Source organism: Dendrobates tinctorius, unplaced genomic scaffold, assembly GCF_039654945.1.
Source record: "Dendrobates tinctorius isolate UK_male_01 unplaced genomic scaffold, ASM3965494v1 ptg000030l, whole genome shotgun sequence".
NCBI lineage: Eukaryota > Metazoa > Chordata > Amphibia > Anura > Dendrobatidae > Dendrobates > Dendrobates tinctorius.
In genome coordinates, this window is record NW_027361698.1 from 19,097,207 (window position 1) to 19,122,532 (window position 25,326).

The 25,326-nt window shown below is 42.6% G+C and overlaps 1 protein-coding gene across 34 annotated transcripts in view; it reads right to left on the reverse strand.

Annotated features, from left to right (window-relative positions):
* The window catches only part of ANK2 (ankyrin 2), a 772,868-nt gene that overhangs the window by 194,790 nt on the left and 552,752 nt on the right, over positions 1-25,326 (reverse strand). For 27 of the 34 annotated variants that reach the window (XM_073571907.1, XM_073571914.1, XM_073571911.1 and 24 more), the window contains 3 exons: positions 9,596-9,694; positions 8,766-8,951; positions 3,488-3,511 (listed from right to left, as the gene is read on the reverse strand). In XM_073571907.1, the coding sequence (XP_073428008.1) occupies positions 3,488-3,511; positions 8,766-8,951; positions 9,596-9,694 (309 nt within the window). The remainder of the gene's footprint in view (positions 1-3,487; positions 3,512-8,765; positions 8,952-9,595; positions 9,695-25,326) is intronic. The other 7 variants (XM_073571902.1, XM_073571910.1, XM_073571928.1 and 4 more) reach the window with 1 other exon arrangement.

Below are 25,326 nucleotides of genomic sequence, written 5' to 3' on the forward strand. Positions count from 1 at the left end.
CCTGCACAACCGCTGCAGTCAATCACTGGCCTCTGTGGTCTCAAGCCACACACAGAGGTGTTTGTGAATGGCAGCAGCATTCACATAGTGTTAGGCGTCGGGTTCCGGGCACTGAAAAGCAGGAATCCCGAGCCTTGCCGTCGGCAGTCTCCCATTCCCCTCCAGCCACAGTGGAGCCAGCTCAGCAGACTCCACGATCCCGGCGTTCTGCCCACATCAGCATTGTGGGTTCGGTTGCTGCTGCCACCTCTGTTCCAGTTATGGTAATGCAACCTGTCCAGCAGCAGAAGACTCCAGAGTCTAAGTCCTTCCTTCAGTCCACTGATTATGCTCATGAGACGATCTCCCATTGGGGATCAGGAGTCACATGCTCATGTCCTTCTCCAGTTCTGATTGGTCTATCTGGAGGATGAGGAAGGTCCTGGGAGGGCACGGCTATGAAAGACTTGCATGGAGGCCCCGCCATGCGCTATCATAGACTCTGAGGCTAATGCATTTAGTGTATGTATGATGGTGGATGAATGAGCCTGGTGACTGACGCATTATAATTCCCCCCTTCTTGGATATTACGCATGAGTTAGGGTTAGGAATTAGAGTCAGCACATTAGCTCTAACACTGCATAGCGCCGCAGTGTTGCTCCTTATCTACCGCTAGCGCCTAAGGCGTCGGCCAGTATAGGCCTCCTTGGCCACTGCTACCGCAGCGTCCGCTACAGTAGCGCTGTGCGCTGTGTGTGCGCTTGCCAGCACCATTGTTTGGCTGGTTAGTGGCGTCCGTCAGGGCGGACACTGCACACGTTGCAAGCAGTGGTTCACACCACCGTGACCTGTGACGCTAACAGGTGGTACGTTTTACGTGAAGTAACGGAGCTCGTGCCTGCTAGCACCGGCTCAGTGGTTACCCACTGGTGTCCGGCTTTCCTCCTACACGCCTTTCCCTCATTGTTCAGCAGCAGTTGGTCACCTTTGCACGGTGGGCCCGGGCTGCAAACGCAACTCTTCTATTATTTCATCTTTATTTATTGGGTGCGTTCCGCCAGCCCGTAACACATAGGTGGATGGTATATGGTCTGCACAGAATTAGAGAGAGGTGGGGATCACTATACCATTGGTAAGGAGATTACAAAAGGCAAGTAATAATGGTTTATTTCCTGGACATTGCCTAAAATTATATTAAAAAAAAGTTTAATGTTTAAGGATGAATAAATAGATTATATCCATTGGAAAAAATATCTAACAAGATCATGTTTAATTACTGTATTTTCATAAAGGAATGCCAATAATATGACTGCATAGATTGAGTGATATTTTAATGTCCGGGGGTTACTGCCGGTTTGTCAGCATTGTACTGTTGTAATGTGCAGTTTGATGGCCTGCAAGGGAAGGCTCCCAGCAGAAATGACGGTGTGAGCAGAACTTGTGCTCCTCCACCTCCCTGCAATGCAGCACTAGAAAGTGTTTATTTCAGCAGCCATTAATGGACACAGCATCTGCACTGAATGCTATGGGTTAGTTATGATAAGCAATTACACACTCACTACAGATTGCCGTACGGACATTATATCATAGTGCATATTGTGTTTTGTATGGTATATACTATGTTGCAAATCTGCATTGTGAAAAGCCTCTGAATGTCAGACGATGCTGGTACATGGCATTATGTCTGCCAATGATTACATTGTTCAGAGACAATCAATCTGAATGTATAGGGAGGACGGGGCTTTATTGACATCTGCTGCAGTTTGGTTCCGAAGGTCATGTATGAGGCAATGTGTGGACATGGTTTCTTCATATAGATAAATACCCTCAGAATGGAGATACCCTTTAGAAGCAAATGTCAATTACTAATATCTGCTCTGTAAGAGCATCTAGGCATCATAGAGGGAAGTCTCCATCTTGGTACCTGCCTCCAAGAGCCAGGATGGAGAGCTAGTACATAAGATCAGCTCCGGCTCTGGTGGTCCATACCCATCCATGCATTACAAGGAAAAATGTGTCAAGAACTAAACCAGTGGTGATCAGCTGATTTCAAGGCTTCTAATTGTTGAGCAAGACTTTTAGTCCAGCCTGCAAGCTCTATACTTCTTTAATTTGTACATGGCACTCCACAAACAGTAAAAAAACTCCTGAGGCTCCATGAGTTCTTACTCACGGCAAATGGTGCTGATTACCAAGACGGCTTTCATTAAAAAAAATACTGTACGTAATTGTAATTTTGATTAAAGATTTTTTTTTTGCGGACACACAGTCAGCAAAAAACACAGATGTTTGAAGAAGCACCATAGACTTTAATGTGTGTGTTCTATCCGTGAAAAAAACATGAAGACGATTCCTGAACGTATGAATGAGGTCTTTGTAGGTTGTCTATTGTCATGATTTAGTAATTTAAATATCTTTAGCCTGAGGTCTCACATAGCTGTCAGCACACATGCCGAGGTGCTGTTGTGATGTCTCATAAAAGTCGCTGTCAGATATAATATTAGAAATTCATTGATAGTTTGATCTTAATGGCTGCCCAGTAATGTAGAGACCCGAGCTCTTTAGCAATAAGCAATTTGCACTGAATTTCCAATACTTTACTGAAAACCGCTGCGACTTTCCTTGTATCACAGTTGTACCTAGGCCGTGCAGTAGCTGCATTCTGACCACATTGTGAGACCCCATTGTTCAGTCTGAGAAGAAAGAGCTTTCAGCATTTTCAGATTTCTCATTAGTAGAGAACGCAAAATCTCTGTGTTATACCCTGGCCAACAAAGTTACATTTAGAAGTTCTATAAATGTATGAACTAATAAGGAGCAAGGAAGAAATACAATAGATTTGGGTGGTAAAAGAGCTTTCTGCCAAATCATTAGTTTAGCTTCATTATTATTTTCCATTCTTGAGCGTTGATTTCCGTGACCACAGCTACATCGGGGAGATTATTTATACAGTGTATACTCTATGATAATGGCACTGTATACTACATATATAGACTGACATTTTGCAGGTTTAGAGCAACTAAACCTCATCCACTCTGGATATAATGTTCTCTCACTTCCTGCCGATATCCGAGGTTCGTCCTAAGGAATTGAGAGAACAGCAGCTCGACTGCTGTCATACGAGTCTCAAGATGGCGCTGCTACGGGAGGGGAGTATAGGGTCTTTTTATTTTACCTTGGCTTGTCCTAGTAGTGGACAATTCCTTTAGCATTTAAGAAGGATTACTAATTTAGAGTCACATGTCTGACATCTCGGACTTTCCACTCATACCATGTTTTATAGATTATGCTACCTCTTTCTTTCCTCCTGTGTAATCTCCCACGTTCCCTCTGTCACACATTTACATTCAGGAGAATTACATTGAAAGCTGATACTATTCACTACAGTGGAAAAAAAGTCGTAATCTGTGTACAAATGGGAAAAGGCAGAAAATACAACAATAGCATACTCGATGACAGCGAAGATGCATGCAACATATCAACAAGAAGGAATATATTAGAGATATACCTCTGTCGTCCTATTCACCATCATCTGAAGTTGCATAATTTGGAAAAAGAGCACATATTAGATGCAATGGACAAGTCATCACATTCAACAATTTATTTTTTTATTGCCACTGGCTGTAGGAACTGCCATAAACATTTGTCTGCACTGTAACATACAACTAAGCTAAAAGCAATACTACTATATATGACACTGTTTGCCCCTAGTCTCTTAAAGACTAGATACTATACGCTCTTCTCTATGATCCACTCCTTGGGAAGTTTTAAAAGATCAGCCTAAGACCCCCCAATAGGTGGCACTAGAGAGGCAGCTTTATTTGTTCTGAAGGGGATCTAATTTGCAGATCTTTTTTTCCAGGGAACATTGCCTGGGTTATACTGCTCCCTCCATTAGTTTGGCTAACCCCATCGATGTGGCTAACTGATGTTTTGGGCAGACACAGAAAGTATATTGCCTTGGTTCTTTTGATTGAAAGAAGACAGAAGTCCATTGAGCACAACCTATAATCTGTCGTGTAGATCCAGAAGAGACGCTAGTTTGATTTATATTCTTAGTCACGATGCAACGTTAGTTAAAAACTTGACCAGGGTGGTTACAATATGTAGGTTTTCTTAACAACCTTCCCGACATCTGCTGTACATGTATGGCGCAGCGGACAAGACATTTCCGCAAACCGCTGAAAACATGCAGGGTGATCAAAAACGTTATGTAGTCCAAAATGGTAGCAATAAAAACTTGAATTCATGCCAAAAAAACATGCCCCTACTCAGAACTGTTGCTTGTTAATGTAAAATTAGAGACTTTCCACATTACTAGTAACTCAAAGGCACTGGAATAGCGACATGAAAAACCATCCAGTAAAATTCATGCAGCCAATGTGCCCAAACCGCAGGTAGCCTCATCGTGTATGGCATAGCTGCAGTGGGGAGAACTTAACTTTGAGTTTTACCAATATAAAAATTGTGGGGGCCTCACACCCGACATATCCACCGATCAGCTTCGAATTGCTCGGACACCTATCGGAACAAAGCAATCTACAGACAGAAGACAACAGCCCCGTTCACTGTTTAGTGGCCACTGCCAAGTTCTGTACTTTAGCTACCATGGAAGTGAAGGCACTGCAGTCCTTTGCAGCAGCTACTAAACAACACACGGTTCTGCAGTGTTCCACTCATACACAGCTAAGATCTGGCATCTGCTGGAGGATTTTTCAGCTGATTACTGGGAAGTCGGATCCCCTTAAATCTCATACTGAGGTATGTCATCAATTGTTAAGTCCTGGCCAACTTATGGGTGCAAAAGCTGCTCACTTGTAGTTCCCGAAATGGGGTCATTTAGTGGGTTTTCTGCAGTTTTGGCACCACAGGGCTTTGCAAGTTGCACCTTCAAACTATGTAAGCAGCAAAAAAAAAAATAGTGTTTCTTGCCTTCCAAGCCCAGCCATGTTACACAAACAGAAGTATCTGACCACATATTGGGAATTGCTGCATTCAGGAGACATTGTGTTACAAGGCTTGTAGTCTGTTTTATCCAACAACACCTTAGGAAAATCAAGAATTTGAGGCCAAAACATAATTTTAGGAGAAAAAATGAAATTTTTAATTTTCATGTCACAGCATTATAAAATTCTATGAAGAAGCTATAAGTTCAAAATGCGGTGCAAGAGCAGAAAAGTCCTGATGATGTTGAGAGATTTGGATCAGTGCTTACACTGCCCCATCTGAGGAGATGACCCCAGACAATGAGGGCACTTGCGTGAAATATCGAGCAGGTGAGGCAGGTCTCTGAAGCAAGGGCGACCTGTCAGTCAGAAACCAGAAGCAGGCGGTGAGCGGGCAATAGGAAGAGAAGCAGGAGAGCTACGTGCCTTCTCCCACACACTGCACTGGTAACTCATTAGCATAACATTTAAATGATGAATTTCTCTAAACTGATAAAGTAAAATTCTACAAGCAAAGTAAGGATTTAATCAGCATTAACACACCTTTACACACATGCTATTATTTAGGACTGGGATATACTGATGAGAGGTACCCTTTAGCAGGTTATTTTTATCAACTAACAAAATGCAACGTGAATGAACAAAAGAGAAAAATAAATCAAACTTTGCCTTCAAAGCAGGATAAATTCTTCAAGGCGCACTTGCAAACTGAAGGAACTAAGCAGGGAGGATGTTCCAAACATCTCTGGAGAACCAACCACAGATATTCTGTATTTTGTATTTGCAAAAATTCTTCCACTGAAGTAACCCCAGACAAACACGAAGATGATGAGATTAGAGCTCTGGGAGGCCATAACATCACTTCCAGGACTCCTTGTTTTTCTTTATGGTAAATATAGTACTTAATTAATTAGCTCTGTTTGGGGTTGTTGTCCTGCTGCACTATAAATTTGAAGCCAATCAGATGCCTCCCCGATGGTATTGCATAATGGGGATAAGTATCATCTGGTATTGCTCAGCTTTGTTGGTATCATTACTCCCACCCAAATCACATATTCCATTTGCTGAAATGCAGCCCTAAACCTGCAAAGAGCCTCCACCATGCTTCACTGTTGCCTGCAGACTCCCATTATTTTGCCGCTCTCCAGTCCTTCAGGGAACAAACTGCCTTCATTTACAGCTAAATATTTCAAATTTTGATCAGTCTAAAGCACCTGCTGCCATTTTTCTGCACCCCAGTTCCTATGTTTTAGTGCATAGTTGAGATACTTGGCTTTGATGCCACGATAAAGGTATGGCTTTTTGACTGCAATTCTTCCATGAGGACAACTCCTGGCCAAACTTTTCCAAACGTACGTGTCTTTCATCTGCTGCACTAACTTTTTCCTAGGACGACCAATTCTTCTAAAATTCCTGAAAGTTGCCCATATCTTAATGCTTTGTCAAATGAATTTGAACATAACTTCTTGAATTCCCAGTCTAGAGATTACTGATGCAATATGATTATCTTGCTGCAGTGCTACGTTTTATCGTGGTGTATGACCTGTGATTTCCACAACCTCACCTTTGTAGCAGAGTTTGGTTGTTCCTCACCCAGTTTTAAAGGTACCGTATATACTCGAATATAAGTCGAGATTTTCAGCCCAAAAAATTGGGCTGAAAGTCCCCCTCTCGTCTTATATTCGAGTCATATACAAAGGGGGTCAGAGGGGGAGGGGGGGCGGGGGTGTCAGGTCATACTTACCCGTCCTGACGCTGTGTCTTGAGCCCCCAGCTTCTCCCCGTGCTCTCTCTTCCTGCCTTCAGCGGTCACGTGGTGCCGCTCATTAAAACTCATGAATATGCGCATATTAATGAGCGGTATCACAAGACCGCTGAATGCAGGAAGAGAGAGCGCGGAGAAGCTGGGGACTCAAGCGACAGCGTCAGGACGGGTAAGTATAGCGATACTCACCTGTCCTGCGTCCATGGCTGCTTGCTGCTGTCTGTCATCGGTCAGTGACTTCAGACAGCAGAGGGCGCGGTGACGTGGTTAGTGCGCGCCGCGCCCCCTGCAGTCTGAACGTCACTGACTGATGACGAGCAGATAGCGGTGAGCAGCCATGGACGCAGGACAGGTGAGAATCTGACACCCAGCGACGGAGAGGTGAGTATGTCATTTTTTTTTATTTTTACATGCAGCAGCAGCATGGGGGCAGCATATGGGGGAACAACCTATGGAGCTATTATGGGGGCAGCATATGGGGGAACAACCTATGGAGCTATTTATGGGGGCAGCATATGGGGGAACAACCTATGGAGCTATTTAAGGGGCAGCATATAAGGGAACAATCTATGGAGCTATTTATGGGGGCAGCATATGAGGGAATAATCTATGGAGCTTCTTGTGGGGCAGCATATGGGGGAACAATCTATGGAGCTTCTTCTGAGGACACCATATGGGGGAATAATCTATGGAGCATTTCCCACTCTAGACTTATACTCGAGTCAATAAGTTCTCCCAGTTTTTTGTGGCAAAATTAGGGGGGTCGACTTATACTCGGATCGACTTATACTCGAGTATATACGGTATTCGGGCAGCACGGTGGCTCAGTGGTTAGCGCTGCAGCCTTGCAGCGCTGGGGTCCTGGGTTCGAATCCCATCAAGGACAACATCTGCAAGGAGTTTGTATGTTCTCCCTGTGTTTGCGTGGGTTTCCTCCGGGTACTCCGGTTTCCTCCCACACTCCAAAGACATACTTATAGGGAATTTAGATTGTGAGCAGTGAAAATGTGTGAAAACTGTAAAGCGCTGCGGAATATGTTAGCGCTATATAAAAATAAAGATTATTATTATTATTCTCAAGTTATTAAAATGCTTTAATTAGCTAGACACCATGAACATACGCAAGTTTACATTTGACTTGCTTTTTCTATCTCCTGTCATTCTCCTACAATGAGAGTTTTCATTTTACATCATGCACAGCTGATTTCCATAGAACTTGGCCACCAAAGATTAACTGAGTGTATGCAACAGGTACATTCCAGGGGAGGAGTTAACTCCTAACATGCTAGTCATCTTTCCCCATTCATTTATATACAGCAGTTACCTGCTCACCTTCCTCTGCCTCCCTCTCAGCTCCTAACCACAATCTCCCCGACATGCAGCAGCATCACGGCTCTCACTTTCCTGAGCAGTGTGATTGTTCAAATGCACTTTTATCTCTATATACAAACACAGATATAGTAATGTAGACTTAAGAAAAAAATACTGACAGCAGAATGTGTTTCAGCACAAATTGTGCTGAGGTTTATAGTGCTACTAATAGTAATGCAGTTCTGCTACTTACCAGAACTGTCACTCAAGGAGTGCCTGTCCTGCCAGAAACAAGGAAATAAGGAGAATGCAGAGTTGTGAGCTGCTCAAGAGACAACTTGAGAACACCCCTTTAAGCCTCTTATACACCTGTTTCTGTTTCAGTTGATTCCAGTTTCATCCTACATATGAAAATGATTATTATCCCCGGTTGGGTATAATTGGTTACCAATAAACCTGACTATAATTCTACAAAATCCTTGACTTTGTGCGATTGTACCTAGAAGAAATGATGTTATTTTGTAGGAAAAGGATGGTCGGGTAACACCAACTATTGATTTAATTTACTTTTTTTTTTGTTCATTCACTTTGCATTTTGCATTAATTGATACAAAGACTAATAACCTATATGAAAGCATTCTTTGCAGCATTTTTTGCACACCTGTCTAATACTTTTGTACAGTACTGTACATTAATCCATGGCATCATTTTAATAACACAGGCAACATATAGGTGTCATCTAATGTGCATGTTTGATAACTTACCTTAGACTGTACATCAGCATTATGGTCATTTTGAAGCAAGAGGGCTGCAGACTTAGTGTCATCCTTCCTGGCTGCAATGTGCAAAGCTGGAAGTCTAACCTTCCCCTTTGTATCATTCTCCAAAAGAATAGCAACCACCATGTTGTGTCCTTGCTGCAGAGCAACAGCCAGCGGAGTGAAGCCATCCTGTTGGGAAACACAATTAACACCCACACGTTATAGCTATGATGTATAAAAGCTTTGCAATGTGATATTACAAAGTTAATACTTTCATACTTTATGCATTTTAATAACATTGATAGTAATATGCTTTTTTTGGTTTCAAAATGCAGAAAAACATACAGAAATAAGAAAAAAAAATAGAATATATCACTACCCTAGTTATGTCAAAGCGGCATCAATATAATATATGAGCACACAGTTATTCAGTGCTGTCACACACTACTTCTAATGTTTCTTCACAATTTGTAATTTTTCTCTATATACAGTATCTCTAAGCTGCGATGTTCTCTCACTGTTCAGATTTAGTACAAAGCAGCTACTGCATTCCCTGCCTCAGATTTTATACAGGCTGATAGTCCCTTCCAATTGGCTGTGCTGTGATAACTTCAAGGCATTATGGGTAAGAGTGCTCGGTTGTGCCTGAGATTATATGATATTTCTGCTTTGGAAAATGAAAATCGATTCACTAGTTCAAATTTGCTGGGTCCAGTGAATTTCCAAAAAATGAACACAAATTCAATTTGCATTGAATCGATTTGCTTATCTCTGTTTGTGAATGTAATCAGTAAATGGCAATATTCAGGTGCCAAAGGTGATGTTACACTTACCTCTGTGGCAGTGCTCTGATTGGCCCCATTTTCCAGCAAATATTTCACAACGTCAAGATGGTTCTCTTGGGCAGCCATGTATAGAGGGGTGAATCCATTCTGTAAGTAAAGGCAAATGTAACATTATATTTGTCTTTCTCTAAATATGCTGTTCGTGATACAATGAATTACTAGTTTAACAATTTAGGTTTTATAAAACTTTATTTGTACATGTCAAAATGAAAGTTAGATACGAGCAAACAGACAGTTGTAAGTTAGTTACATGAGATAATTAATAAATGTATTAAGTGTCCATAGGATACAATGGACAAAAAAAGATGAGAATCTGGATGAACAGGTATAAAGAGAAGCTGGAAAGTTATAACACAAAACATTTACCCTATGTGCTAATTCGGACCAACTGCAAATTTTAGCAAGAACATACTAAGCAATACAAAATTGCATTTTTAACATCACCATCTACAAGTGATGTAGAGCAAGTACTCGGTTGTGTTAAAGGCCAAAGAAGCAAAATATATTATTACTCCATATAGGGTTTCCTAATAAAGTACCTGTGGGATTTTTTTTATTCTTTTTACAGTGACAAACTCCATTATGGTATTGGGTATATTGGGGGTTGAAAAGAGGCATTTTTGGTACAAAGTAGGATTGCTTTGTCTATCTCATCATTAAGGAACGTTCTCAATTGTTCATAGAAAGGAAAAACTTCAAAACTAGGTGGGAAAAGGTGAGTCCATTCACTTGGGACATTCGTTCACATAGTCCAGCCAGAACCAATGAAATCTTGGGGCGGTATAGTATATCGAGAGATGAATACATGTCTGGCTAAAGGGCTCGTTTGGTTTAGAGATAATAGGTGTCCCACTCCTTTGCTGCCAGCCAGTCCAAATCTTTGTCCCGTTTTGCGCAAATAGGTAATATTGTTGTTTCTCTAATTTTGTGTGAAAATAAGCCAGAAAGAAAAAAAAAACAGAAATCTTGAAGAGAGATTGTGAATACATTTTGGGGAAAGAATTCTACAAATGAAGCTTCTCTACTACCAAACTGGGTGACCGATGGCACATCTGGTTTAGGTAGTTGAGGATGTGATGTGTAAAGGGATAATTCAGTTTGTGTTAGGCGTCAGATTCCCGGCACTGCACAGCGGGAGTCCAGAGCCAGACATCCTGTGGTCTCCCATTCTTCCTCGATTGCTCCGGGTGTTGCTCAGCAAACACGGCGAGCCAGGCTTGCTGCTCAGACTCGCTCTGACAGCCTGGATGTTGCTGCCACCTCTGGCGCAGCTATAGCAGCGTAACCTGCTCTGCAGGGAACTGCTCCTGAGGCTAAGTCCTCATGCCGTGCTACTGGGCATGCCCGCAACTTGACCTCTCACTGGAGAGCAGGGGTCACATGCTCAGGCCCTACGTCGGATCTGATTGGTCCTTCCCAAGCTAATGGAAGGTCCCGGAAGCGCATCGCTATAAAAAGCCCGCATGGCGGCTCGGCGATGCGCTAGTGTAGCATATTATGCTGTGTGTGTATGGTGACGGATGTGTGGACTGGTGACTGACGCATTATGAAACCCCTTCCCTCGGATATTACAAATGGTGACAGAGAGTTAGATAGTCAGTCTAAGCTTGTGGCAAGCTACACGCCACGTGATCCGCGCCTACACTAGCGTCCGTCGGCGCCCGTGTCTCAGCGCCGACGTCTGCGGCTATACCTGCCGCTGCGCTGCACTAACCGCAGCTACCCTTAGTCGCTGTTGCGACGCCGCACGCAGGTCTCTGTGACATTAACAGAGCCGTGTCTCAGCATCACATTGCCTCTTGCGACTCTGTGCCAGAACAGAGCCGTCCTTAGCGTTCGGGTGACGTTAACCCGATCGCAGTACCTCATTGATTAGGTGCATCTGCCATTGTTCAGCAGCGGTCTTGTCACCTACCGCACGGTGGACTCCGGGCGGCGAACGCACCTCCTGTTATTTTATATTTGGTGCGTTCCGCTGTCCTAACAGTTTGGAGGTCTGAGAAAGCTTTAGTGCCAGTGCCTGCATTAAATTCTTGTACCAAATTCCCTGCTTTCACCAATCCAAATTCCAAACAATGAGTTATTTCATTCAACTAAATATGGTATTAGGCTTATCTTCTCAGAAGTCAAGTTCTATTGCTTTAATTATTTCTTACATTTCATTCATTTCATGGGGTTGTTTTCTGGATAGGATACTCATTTTGAATCAGCAACCATGCCAATTTAGGCATGCCCCAATACCCAATATTGAAAGTGTCTAAAAATGCTGTAATTTACTGAGCTTCCGTATATGTGACAATCGTTAGTAAGTACGGTTGTTGTGCCAGTAGTCTTTGGGGCATGTTGGATTGACCCTATGACTGCATAAAGATATGATTTGCAGTTCTTTGATATATGACTATGATGGGAAGTTTTGGAATATTGCTGTAGTGTCAAATATCTCCTTAATACCGCCATACGCAAAGTGTCTCAAAAATCTTTAGTTTTGCCTAAGCACCTGAATTTGAGACCACAGAAACATGATACCCCAAAGGCAGACAGTTTGAACCTCAGTCCGTTTTAACATTTAAAGGAGGATAGTCTTGCTGCAATCTAAGAACAGAAATATTTATATGCCTCCAGGATCAGATTTTGTCATAAATATCATTCTTGCATCTAAACGCTGTATTATCAAGTATAATAGTGGTTTCATCTTGCTCCAATCCATAAAATAAAATTCCATCCCCCTCATAGTCTCTTTATGAAACATGCCTGACCTTTGTTACTTGCTGAATTCTAATTAATGCTTATCAGTCAGAGCAGAGTTGCTGTATCCTATCATTATTTCTCCCCGACACAGGGTTGCCCATTTGTATGAAGATTTTGTAAAGCAATTCTGCAGTTTTCATAAATTTCATAAGTCACTTTAAATTGTCAGGGATAGTACACTATAAAGACATAGTGGCAGGATAATACGGTCATGCGAATTTCCCTAATAATATGCAGTATGGAAATAACATTCACTTAACAGAAATCTTCAGGTTTTTCCCATCTAAAAGTGGCATAATGTAGAGACAGGGTCACTGATTCCAGCAAAGTGTCACCGGGCTGCTTACTCTAGTTTTGATAAAATCACTTGTTTTATCAGCAGGAGATTATCACTAGAGGACTAATAAACCTGCTACCATCTAGTTCTCTATATTTATGACCTCTGTAGAACCCCCCAATAATGACCGACAGCTTGTATTCACTGTGCATATGCAGAAAGCTGCCAATCAGTGGCGTGGACGGGGTTATATAGAGCTCAACATTCAGAAAAATTGTACATCTGAAACAATGATTTTATTAAAAAAAATACAACATGCAGAGATACATGTCTGGAATCAGGGCCTTTTCCATATTCATCATGCTCTTAGATGGGATAACAAAAACCTGAGGACAGATATATTTTCAACAGCCCCCAGATTATTGCCACATACTTCCACCTAATCAAGTAATTTTTGTTTCATTGCAGCCATTTGGTAAATTCAAATAAGTTCATTTTTTTTCTCATTAATGTACACTCTGCACCCCATCTTGACTGAAAAAAAAAACAAATGTAGAAATTTTTGCAAATTTATTTAAAAATGAAATACTGAAATATCACATGGTCATAAGCATTCAGACCCTTTGCTCAGTATTGAGTAGAAGCACCCTTTTGAGCTAGTACAGCCATGAGTCTTCTTGGGAATGATGCAACAAGTTTTTCACACTTGGATTTGGGGATCCTCTGTCATTCTTCCTTGCAGATCCTCTCCAGTTACGTCAGGTTGGATGGTGAACGTTGGTGGACAGCCATTTTCAGGTCTCTCCAGGTATGCTCAATTGGGTTTAGGTCAGGGCTCTGGCTGGGCCAGTCAAGAATGGTCAGAATTGTTCTGAAGCCAATCATTTGTTATTTTAGCTGTGTGCTTAGGGTCATTGTCTTGTTGGAAGGTGAACCTTGGGCCAAGTCTGAGGTCCAGAGCACTATGGAAGAGGTTTTCATCCAGGATATCTCTGTACTTGGCCGCATTCATGTTTCCTTCAATTGCAACCAGTCGTCCTGTCCCTGCAGCTGAAAAACACCCCCATAGCAATGATGCTGCCACCACCATGTTTCACTGTTGGGATTGTATTGGGCAGGTGATTAGCAGTGGGTGGTTTTCTCCACACATACCGCTTAGAATTATCCCCAAAAAGTTCTATCTTCATCTCTTCAGACCAGAGAATTTTATTTCTCATAGTTTAGGAGTCCTTCATGTGTTTTTTAGCAAACTCTATGAGGTATTTCATATGTCTTGCACTGAGGAGAGGCTTCCATCAGGCCACTCTGCCATAAAGGCCTGACTGGTTGAGAGCTTCAGTGATAGTTGACTCTGTGGAACTTTCTCCCATCTCCCTACTGTATCTGCGGAGCTCAGCCACAGTGATGGGGTTCTTCTTTACCTCTCTCACCAAGGCTCTTCTGCCACGATTGCTCAGTTTGGCAAGATGGCCAGGTCTAGGAAGATTTCTGGTGGTCCCAAACTTCTTCCCTTTAAGGATTATGGAGGCCACTGTGCTCTTAGGAACCTTGAGTACTGCAGAAATTCTTTTGTAACCTTGGCCAGATCTGTGCCTTGCTACAATTCTATTTCTGAGCTCCTTGGCCAGTTCCTTTGACCTCATGATTCTCATTTGGTCTGACATGCACTGTGAGCTGTGAGGTCTTATATAGTCAGGTGTGTGCCTTTACAAATTAAGTCCTATCAGTTTATTTAAACACAGCTGGACTCCAATAAAGGAGTAGAACCATATCAAGGAGGATCACAAGGAAATGGACAGCACGTGACTTAAATATGAGTGTCTGAGCAAAGGGTCTGAATACTTATGACAATGTGGATTTTCAGTTTTTCTTTTTTAATACATTTGCAAAAGTTTCTACATTTCTGTTTTCTTTTCTGTGAAGATGGGGTGCAGAGTGTACATTAATGAGAAAAAAAATGAACTTTTTTGAATTTACCAAATGGCTGCAATGAAACAAAGAGTGAAAAATTTAAAGGGGTCTGAATACTTTCCGTACCCACTGTATGATGGTGCAGAAGGCGATAATATACTGTATGCTGTGTCGTTCTCAAGACAAATACTCTAGCTATTTATCTAACGCAAACTCAATGTTCCCTTAGAATAAGTGTCCTTAGACTGAGAATGCAAGGCGTGTGCAGCTGTGATCAAATGTACTGACCAGACCGCTCTTTTCTGCTATGCGGAGATGGAATTACCAGCCACTAAGTGCTTAGTTACCAGTACACAAACTATTCCTGTGACATGTTGGGTACAATGTTAAAAATGTTTCATGCTAATGTGACATCTAAAGAATGAAATGATAGAGCAGCCGAATATGCATCAAATAATGTATTCTACTTTGCGATCCCCACTGACTGCAATTTACTGAGGAACCACTCAATAACAAAAAATATATATTCTCAGGTAATCTATAACCGTAGAAAGTTAAATGAAATCTTAACAAAACAGTAATTTAGATTATTAATTCTGGTAAATACTCTGTGCAAAACAGAGGTTAGTCTATAGAACTCCTGGAGAAAGCCAATGACAGCTATTTCCAGCAGTCTCACTGACTGACAGCATGGCCGGCTGTCAGTTAGTCCCGGGGGGCACGGTTATAGCCACCGCTCTCTATACACAGAGCGTTGACTGAATCAGCGCCGGTGTCGCTCCCGTGACTGAAACCCAAATGTTACCGGTTGGATTAAAGTTCATTTCCTCCCGGCAGCCCGGGTCTAAGTGAAGGCGGCAGGTAGGTTCACATATTAACCTACGTATTAACCCCATATCTTCAGATTAATAGCATTTTTCACGTGACAGTTTCCCTCTAAGGATATGATATCACTTATTCATTGCTGGAGGTTTGAATGCTAAGACTCCCTTGGTCTGGGAAAAAGGGACACTGCAGGGACCCATCTGAATAAAGCGGAGGCTAAGCATGCACAACTCTGCTCCATTCACTGTCTATTGGACCGAAAAAAAGTTAATTAACACTATAGGCTACTATCCTTGACAGTCCCATATAGAATGAATGAAGTAGAGGTGTGATTACTAGAATCACAGTATCTGATGATCCTGTGCTCACGATTAGTGGAGATCCAAGTATCGAATCCACAGCGATCAGAACGTTATCCTTTATGCTATGGATAGGACATACCATTCAATCTTGGGAAACCCCTTTCAATACAATCACAAAGCAAAATTGTATCGTGAGGTGTCAAGTTTAAGTGGGTTTCACACAAAGCAGCCATGTCCCCAGTATAACAGAATAATCAGCAACCCAACTTTTACAGCTTAATAACTACGTGCCAACTGCAATCATTCAGCAATGAATCACAATGGATGCAAGATCATTGGCCTTAGCTCATAAACAAGTAACTACGAACAATTTATAGCCAAGACAGATTTAGAAATTGTATTTCAGCAGCTCCTTTGCACTGTTGCTAGTGAACAATATTGAAGAGTTCTTACTTTTATAATCTATGAATGTATTTATGTGTAGCATGTCATCTTTTACAGCAGGGATGGCAAACTCAAATAAATACACAGACGGCCAAAATTAAAAGCTTGGACAAACTCTGGGGCCAATCTTCATATTTATATAAAATGTCTACAAATGAGGAAGTTTTATCTTATCAAATACAATGATGAAGTTTTTCACATGCATACAAACTTAAAGGGGTTGTCCCACCAACAATACATTTTAATTAATAGATCTTAGAATAAAATATTGATATAATATTACATGTTCTGTAAAAGCAGTAAAAAGCATATGGCTTAAATTAAACATGTAATAACAAAGAATAAAAAACCTTGAGTAATAAAGATATTAAAGTATGATCCAAACAAAAGTGCCCTCAAACACAGCATAATACTGCCACAGTGCCCTCCACACGCACAGTATGACGACCCTACTGTACCCCCCTCTCTCAAACCCCCCGACAAAGAATGGTGACCCCATCACAGTCGGATACAGCAACTGTACTTCCCAAACAGCCCTCCATACAATATAACTACCACAATAAGTGCTCCATACAGTATAGTGGGCCCCATATAATCCTCAAAACAGTATAATGGTCCCAAATAGTGCTTAGAGTATAAAGGCCCCACATGGTGATCCATAGAGTATAATGGCTGCACATGGTGCTCCATAGAGTATAATGGCCCCACATAATGCTCCATAAAGCATAATGACCCCACATAGTGCTCCATAGAGTATAATGGCCGCACATGGTGCTCCATAGAGTATAATGGCCCCACATAATACTCCACAGAGTATAGTGTCCCCCCACATACTGCTCCATAGAGTACAATGGCCTCATATAGTGCTCCATACAGTATAATGGCCGCACATAATGCTCCATCGAATATAATGGCCTCACATAGTGCCCAATAGAGTATAATGACCACACATGGTGCTCCATAGAGTACAATGGAGATACACAGTGCTCCATAGAGTATAATGGCCGCACATATTGCTCCATAGAATATAATGGCCCCACATGGTGCTCCATAGAGTATAATGGCCCCACATGGTGCTCCATAGAGTATAATGGCCGCACATATTGCTCCATAGAATATAATGGCCCCACATGGTGCTCCATAGAGTATAATGGCCCCACATGGTGCTCCATACAGTATAATGGCCCCACATAGTGCTACATAGCATATAATGACCCCACATAGTGCTCCATAGAGTATAATGGCTGCACATGGTGCTCCAGAGAGTATAATGGCCGCACATAATGCTCCATAGAGTATAATGGCCCCACAAAATACTCCACAGAGTATAATGTCCCCCCACATACTGCTCCATAGAGTACAATGGCCCCATATAGTGCTCCATACAGTATAATGGCTGCACATAATGCTCCATACAATATAATGGACTCACATAGTGCCCCATAGAGTATAACGACCACACATGGTGCTCCATAGAGTACAATGGAGATACACAGTGCTCCATAGAGTATAATGGCCGCACATATTGCTCCATAGAATATAATGGCCCCACATGGTGCTCCATAGAGTATAATGGCCCCACATGGTGCTCCATAGAGTATAATGGCCGCACATATTGCTCCATAGAATATAATGGCCCCACATGGTGCTCCATAGAGTATAATGGCCCCACATGGTGCTCCATAGAGTATAATGGCCGCACATATTGCTCCATAGATTATAATGGCCCCACATGGTGCTCCATAGAGTATAATGGCCCCACATGGTGCTCCATACAGTATAATGGCCCCACATAGTGCTACATAGCATATAATGACCCCACATAGTGCTCCATAGAGTATAATGGCTGCACATGGTGCTCCAGAGAGTATAATGGCCGCACATAATGCTCCATAGAGTATAATGGCCCCACAAAATACTCCACAGAGTATAATGTCCCCCCACATACTGCTCCATAGAGTACAATGGCCCCATATAGTGCTCCATACAGTATAATGGCTGCACATAATGCTCCATCGAATATAATGGCCTCACATAGTGCCCAATAGAGTATAATGACCACACATGGTGCTCCATAGAGTACAATGGAGATACACAGTGCTCCATAGAGTATAATGGCTGCACATATTGCTCCATAGAATATAATGGCCCCACATGGTGCTCCATAGAGTATAATGGCCCCACATGGTGCTCCATAGAGTATAATGGCCGGACATATTGCTCCATAGAATATAATGGCCCCACATGGTGCTCCATAGAGTATAATGGCCCCACATGGTGCTCCATACAGTATAATGGCCCCACATAGTGCTACATAGCATATAATGACCCCACATAGTGCTCCATAGAGTATAATGGCTGCACATGGTGCTCCAGGGAGTATAATGGCCGCACATAATGCTCCATAGAGTATAATGGCCCCACAAAATACTCCACAGAGTATAATGTCCCCCCACATACTGCTCCATAGAGTACAATGGCCCCATATAGTGCTCCATACAGTATAATGGCTGCACATAATGCTCCATACAATATAATGGACTCACATAGTGCCCCATAGAGTATAATGACCACACATGGTGCTCCATAGAATACAATGGAGATAAACAGTGCTCCATACAGTATAATGGCTGCACATAGTGCTCCATAGAATATAATGACCCCACATAGTGCTCTATAGAGTATAATGGCTGCACATGGTGCTCCAGAGAGTATAATGGCCGCACATAATGCTCCAGAGTATAATGTCCCCCACATACTGCTCCATAGAGTGTAATGGCCCCACATAGTGCTCCATACAGTATAATAACCCCACATAGTGCTCCATGAAGTTTAATGGTCCCCACATTAAAAAAAAAAACCTCTGCTTGTTTCCCCATTGCTCTTCATGACTTCGCCAGATCACAGATAACCCCTTTAAGTATCTCTTTTTTTAAGCAATTTATAATTGTGGTTTCTTGCCACGTGTCAGAGAGACTTTAAGTCCCCTCAGACATAAGTGCCATTGCTCCATAGGAATCCCTTATAACAATGCCTCTGTCACTACAGTATCTCTGCACTATCTCTGTATATTTCTGTCTATTTCTCTATCTCTATTTCATGTGTGATCTACCCTTCCACACTTACACAGCATGAATATTTTTTTCCGCTCTATAAGCTCACCCTGCATAACTTTCCTCATTTTTGCACTTCAGTCCATAGATCAGACATGTCCGCATTGCTCACTGTGACCTCATTGGCAGAAGATTGTCCGATGTCCTCTGATAAACTATAAAACATCCCTGGCAGTGTTCCATATTAATCCAATGCAAATCCCCTGTGGCTAGGTTATCCGTCACATTATAAAGAATCCTCCTGCTATATAACCGTGGTCATGATCATGTCGATTCTAAACTGTAAATCCAGCAATGACAATCATTTTAATCCAGCTCATGCTGCAAAGTAAAACTGTAGGAAGCCTTGCCAACGCATGCCTTAGTGACTTACATAATGTCAAGAGCAATTTAGGTGAAAAAAATTGTAGACTCTCATTGCCATGTGATTATTTTGCAGATGACAACAGGACAATTGAGTATAGCAGTCTCCCACAGAGCCCGCATGCAAGGATCCCTGTCTATAAAGCAATGAAAGAATCTCACGTGAAGACGGGTCTCCTGCTGCCAGGTTTTACACGAACATGTTCATAAATTATCAACTCCATACTTTTTATAACTTTCAGAAACTAAAACAGTGCTGAGGGATGATAAAAAGTGTAGAAATTCTAATTCGCCACGTTCGACAATTTTTTAATGAAAATTTGATTATGCAATTCTCAGGTACTAATAGTAGAGGGATGATTCATTATAAGGCTGTGCCTAGAATCGGATCAAATCTAAACCAACCGCTCTATGTCTGGACAGGCTCTTACCCATGATGTAATGCAGAGGATGACGCGCGTCTCGCGTTTAGATTTGATCCGATTCTCAGCACAGCTTTATAATGAAGCATCCTTACTCCCCCACTATCCCTAAGTATGTCTTAGGTTTACACAAGCACAAGCACTATGCACTTTCTTACTGAGGTTAAATAAAACCTTAGATGTAAAGACGGCTGTACATGCCTCACTCTACCTGATCTTTTCTTTGAATTTTCTCTGGAACTGATTTATTTGTTGCCTAGATGTATTGATATACAGGGGTTGTATAAGTAATGGAAACACCTGGAAACATCAACATAAGTTAGTTTAATATGGTGTAGGTCCACCTTTTGCGGCAATTACAGCCTCAATTCTCCGAGGTATGGATTCATACAAGGTGTGAATTGTTTCCAAAGCAATTGTAGCCCATTCTTCAGTTAAAACACTCTCCAGTTCTTTGAGCGACGATGGCGGCGGACATCCACGTCTAACTTGAATCTCTAAAACCGACCATAAATGCTCAATAATGTTGAGGTCTGGGGATTGTGGGGGCCAGATGAGATGCTCAACTTCATTACAATGTTCCTCGTGCCATGCTTTAACGATTCTAGCTGTATGAATTGGTGCATTATCATCCTGAAAGATGGCGTTCCCCTCCGGGAACAGTGCTTGAACCATATGATGCACTTGGTCGCCCAAAATGCCTAAATAATCGCGGCTGTTAATTCTTCCATGAAGGGATATCATTGGCCCGGCGTATCTCCATGAAATAGCACCCCAAATCATCACAGAACCTCCGCCATGTTTTATGGTTGGGAGAAGGCAGTCTGGATGGAATGCTTCTTTCAGCTGTCTCCAAACGTACACTCGGCCGGAGGTCGGAAATAGGGTAAACGATGAATCGTCTGAGAATATCACGTTTCCACTGCTTGAGGGACCAATTCTGGAAGTTTCTACACCACTCTAAACGCTTGGAAACATTTGTCATTGAGAGCAGCGGTTTTCTAATTGCAGCTCTTCCATGGAATCCAGATTTGAGCAGCTCCCGACGAACAGTTTTCGTGGAAACTGGGTTCTGTAGGTGTTCATTGAGCTCAGCAGTGATTTTCGGAGCCGTGGTATTGCGATCCTCTCTCACAATTCGCTTTAGAGTCCGACGGTTTCTCTCAGTCAACTTCGACTTTCGGCCGGACCTGTGCTTTGCTACGGACGTTTTTCCTTCTTTTTCAAACGCAGTCATTACTTTGGAGACAGTACTCTTGACACGCCAAGCATTCGGGCACTTTATTACATTAGCGCCGGCCATACGAGCACCAACAATTTGGCCTCTTTGAAAATCCGAGAGGTCTGCCATTGGTATCAGGTTCTCATCAATGTTCTTACAATTCTGCAAAACAAACAGTTCATTTACATACACATATCACATAACACAAATAATCAACTACAAAACATTACCATATGTCACGGTTTACATGTTTATAACATGTTCGAAGATTATGATGCCAAAACATTAGGTGTTTCCATTATTTTGTCCAACCGCTGTATGTTTTCTGTCATGAAAAATGGATTACGGAAGCATATCGCCATAAAATACTAATTTTATTCAATCAATTACAAAAGACACAAAGATAAAAACATGTATAGAATAAGATAAAAGGAGATGAGTATCCAATATAACAACAGAGTACATATGCACTATATTAATAAAATGCTCAGTGCTAACACTATGTGCATTACCTGTGAACAATTAAGCAGCAAGAATACACAGACTGATAAGTGATACAGTCAAAAAGACCCCAATGTATAGCCCTCTTAGTAAAATATAAAATAATTCCACCAAACAGTAGGTGGACAGAGCTAACAATAGGGTCACAACAACTGAAGCACAAGTGAAATACTTATTACTGCCATGCATAACTGCCTAGATAATGGTTGATCTTAGAGAAGGTCTCTTATCTAATAATTGCACCAATCCACAGACAATGTCCCTAGATGGTGTACAGACACTTCCATGAGGGAACAAAAACCTACTACTATATGAAACTGTCAAATGACAGCTGGGTGTAGAAAGCGTGAATTAAGAGATAAATGGTTGCATGCATATTCAACTAATATCTGCAGAGTAGATTGCACATAAGCGTAACGGTAGAAAACCCAGAGGGGTGAAATAGAGCATATGACCGGTGAGGATGATGGTCCCTGACGCGCGTTTCGTGTGAGCTTCGTCCAAGGGGGTAAGTGTGTTTGGTTGCAGTAGTTGACTATCGCTTAGGCCGCGTTCTGTCTGACAGGTCCAGGTCGCCTCCCCCTCGTGGGGCGCTGGATGGTGGGAGTGGCCGGATGTTGGATGGAGTGGGGCGTGATTGATAATGGGGTCACACGCTGGAAGCCTCGGCCCCGTTTATGCACAGATGTATCGGATGGTGACATTAGGGACCTTATTTAAGGTTAGTCTGTTTCTGCAACCAGACACACTTACCCCCTTGGACGAAGCTCACGTGAAACGCGCGTCGGGGACCATCATCCTCACAGGTCATATGTTCTATTTCATCCCTCTGGGTTTTCTACCGTTACGCTTATGTGCAATCTACTCTGCAGATATTAGTTGAATATGCATGCAGCCATTTATCTCTTAATCCACGCTTTCTACACCCAGCTGTCATTTGACAGTTTAATATAGTAGTAGGTTTTTGTTCCCTCATGGAAGTGTCTGTACACCGTCTAGGGACATTGTCTGTGGATTGGTGCAATTATTAGGTAAGAGACCTTCTCTAAGATCAACCATTATCTAGGCAGTTATGCATGGCAGTAATAAGTAGTATTTCACTTGTGCTTGAGTTGTTGTGACCCTATTGTTAGCTCTGTCCACCTACTGTTTGGTGGAATTATTTTATATTTTACTAAGAGGGCTATACATTGGGGTCTTTTTGACTGTATCATTTATCACTCTGTGTATTCTTGCTGCTTAATTGTTCACAGGTGATGCACATAGTGTTAGCACTGAGCATTTTATTAATATAGTGCATATGTACTCTGTGTATATTGGATACTCATCTCCTTTTATCTTATTCTATACATGTTTTTGTCTTTGTGTCTTTTGTAATTGATTGCATAAAATTAGTATTTTATGGCGATATGCTTCCGTAATCCATTTTTGATGACAGTTATGTTGGAAGAGCCATTTTTCTAGGCCTAATTGTTCTGATTAACCCTGTATGTTTTCTGTTTACTAAATAAATTGATACTTTTTATACATCATACTCTGGAAATATTGCTCCAATTTTTTCACTGTGATGTCTATGCCTTAGCCCCATATCTGTGATGTCTATGCCACAGTCCCATGTCTTCTGTGAGATCTATACCGGAGCCCCATATCTCATGTGATGTCTATGCCCCAGCCCCATCTCTGTGATGTCTGTGCCACAGCCCTATGTCTCCTGTGATGTCTATGCCCCAGCCCCATGTCTCCTTTGATGTCTATGCCCCAGCCGCATGTCTTCTGTGATGTGTATACCACAGCCCCATATCTCTTGTGATGCCTACGTATAACACAGACCCATGTCTACTGTAATGTTTATTCTGCAGCCCCATGTCTCCTGTGATGTATATGTCCCTGAACCATGTTTCCTGTGGTGTATATATCGCAGCCCCATGTCTCCTGTGATGTATATGCCCCAGCACCATCTTCTGTGATGCCTTTACCACAGCCTCATGTCTCCTGTGTTGCCTATGCCGCAACCACATGTCTACTGTGATGTCTATACCGCAACCCCATGTCTCCTGTGACGTCTATTCCGCAGCCCCATGTCTCCTGTGATGTCTATGCCCCAGCACCATGTCTCCTGGTATGTATACATAGCAGCCCCATGTCTCCAATGAAGTCTATACTGCAGCCCCATGTTGCCTGTGATGTCTTTAACACAGCCCCAAGTGTTCTGTGATGTCTATGCCGCTGTCACGGGGTTACAACGACAGTGTGGAGCCAGAAGACTGCAGCGTCTGATTGCTCCTGCTCCAAAGCTGCAAAGAAGCACTTCTCATTCATTTTAATGGTGTCTATTCCTTCTGCAGAACAGGGGTTAATCGGCCATATTGGAAATCTCTGTGCTCACAGCTGAGCTCAGTTAGCCACTCCTTTCCCCTTTATAATCTGGGCTCTATTGCAAATCCTTGTCAGAGCTAGTACTTGCTGCATAGCTTCTGGAGGGAGAGGTGTTCATATGAGGAGAGTTGGAGGAGTTATCTGTGACTGTTGCTTGGTTTGTATGTGTGATAATTCCTTATCCTTCTCTATTTTGGTATTCCCCTACCTCCATGCTCCGATGCATTCCTTTGTTATATGTGAGTGATAATTTTGTAAGCCTGGAGTTTTCTGTTAACCCTTGTTTGTGTTGCCTTGTTTGTCGAGTTGGTGTACTACGGTGCACAGTAGCGCCCTCTTCTCTGGGTGGGAGAAGAGAACAGAGGGAGGGCTGACTCAGGAGATAAGGCAAGGGTGGAGGCCACGGCATCTTCACCTTCAGAAGTATCCCGGGGAATAGGGTGAGCTAGGGCGCTCCCTAGTTTTAGGGACAGGGAAGGAGCCCCTGATCCCGGGTCACCCGACACCTGTGTCGTAACAGCTGCAGTCCCATGTATTCTGTGATGTCTATGCCCCAGCCCCATGTCTCTTGTGATGTTGTCTATGCCTCAGCCCCATGTCTCCTGTGATGCATATACTGCAGCCCCATGTTTCCGGTGATGTCTATACCGCAGCCCTATATCTTTTGTGATATTTATACTGCAGCACCATGTAACCTGTGATGTCTATGGTGCAGCCCCATGTCTCCTGTGCTGTCTATACTGCAGCTCCAAGTCTCCTGTGAGGTCTATGCCGCAGTACCATTGTCACGGTCACGTGTGTAGGGACGCAGATGATTCCGCAAGGCGGACCCATAACACACGTGACCCTGGATACACCGCCTCCAGTGGGGCGCATTTTAATAATAAAACGTGCAGGTGGATACGCCGCCTCCACCTGGCGAATTTAGGTATTACACGTTATACAATAAATCAAATGATAAAGGGGGAACCTGGGAAACTTTAACAATGATGGGCCCTGCGATAGGGAATGTGGACATGGAGACCTCCTAAGCTCCCCTGAGCCAGTGTCCCTGCACTCCTTACATTCCATAAACAGGCTCTGCACCTGTCGCCGCACGCGTACCTTAACGCCCTTGCTCACCCTGACCCTAAACCCTCACTAGGGAATGGGTCGGTGCGGAGACTAATCCCACCACTGCACTAATAACACACATGAGGAAAGAGACAATACAGG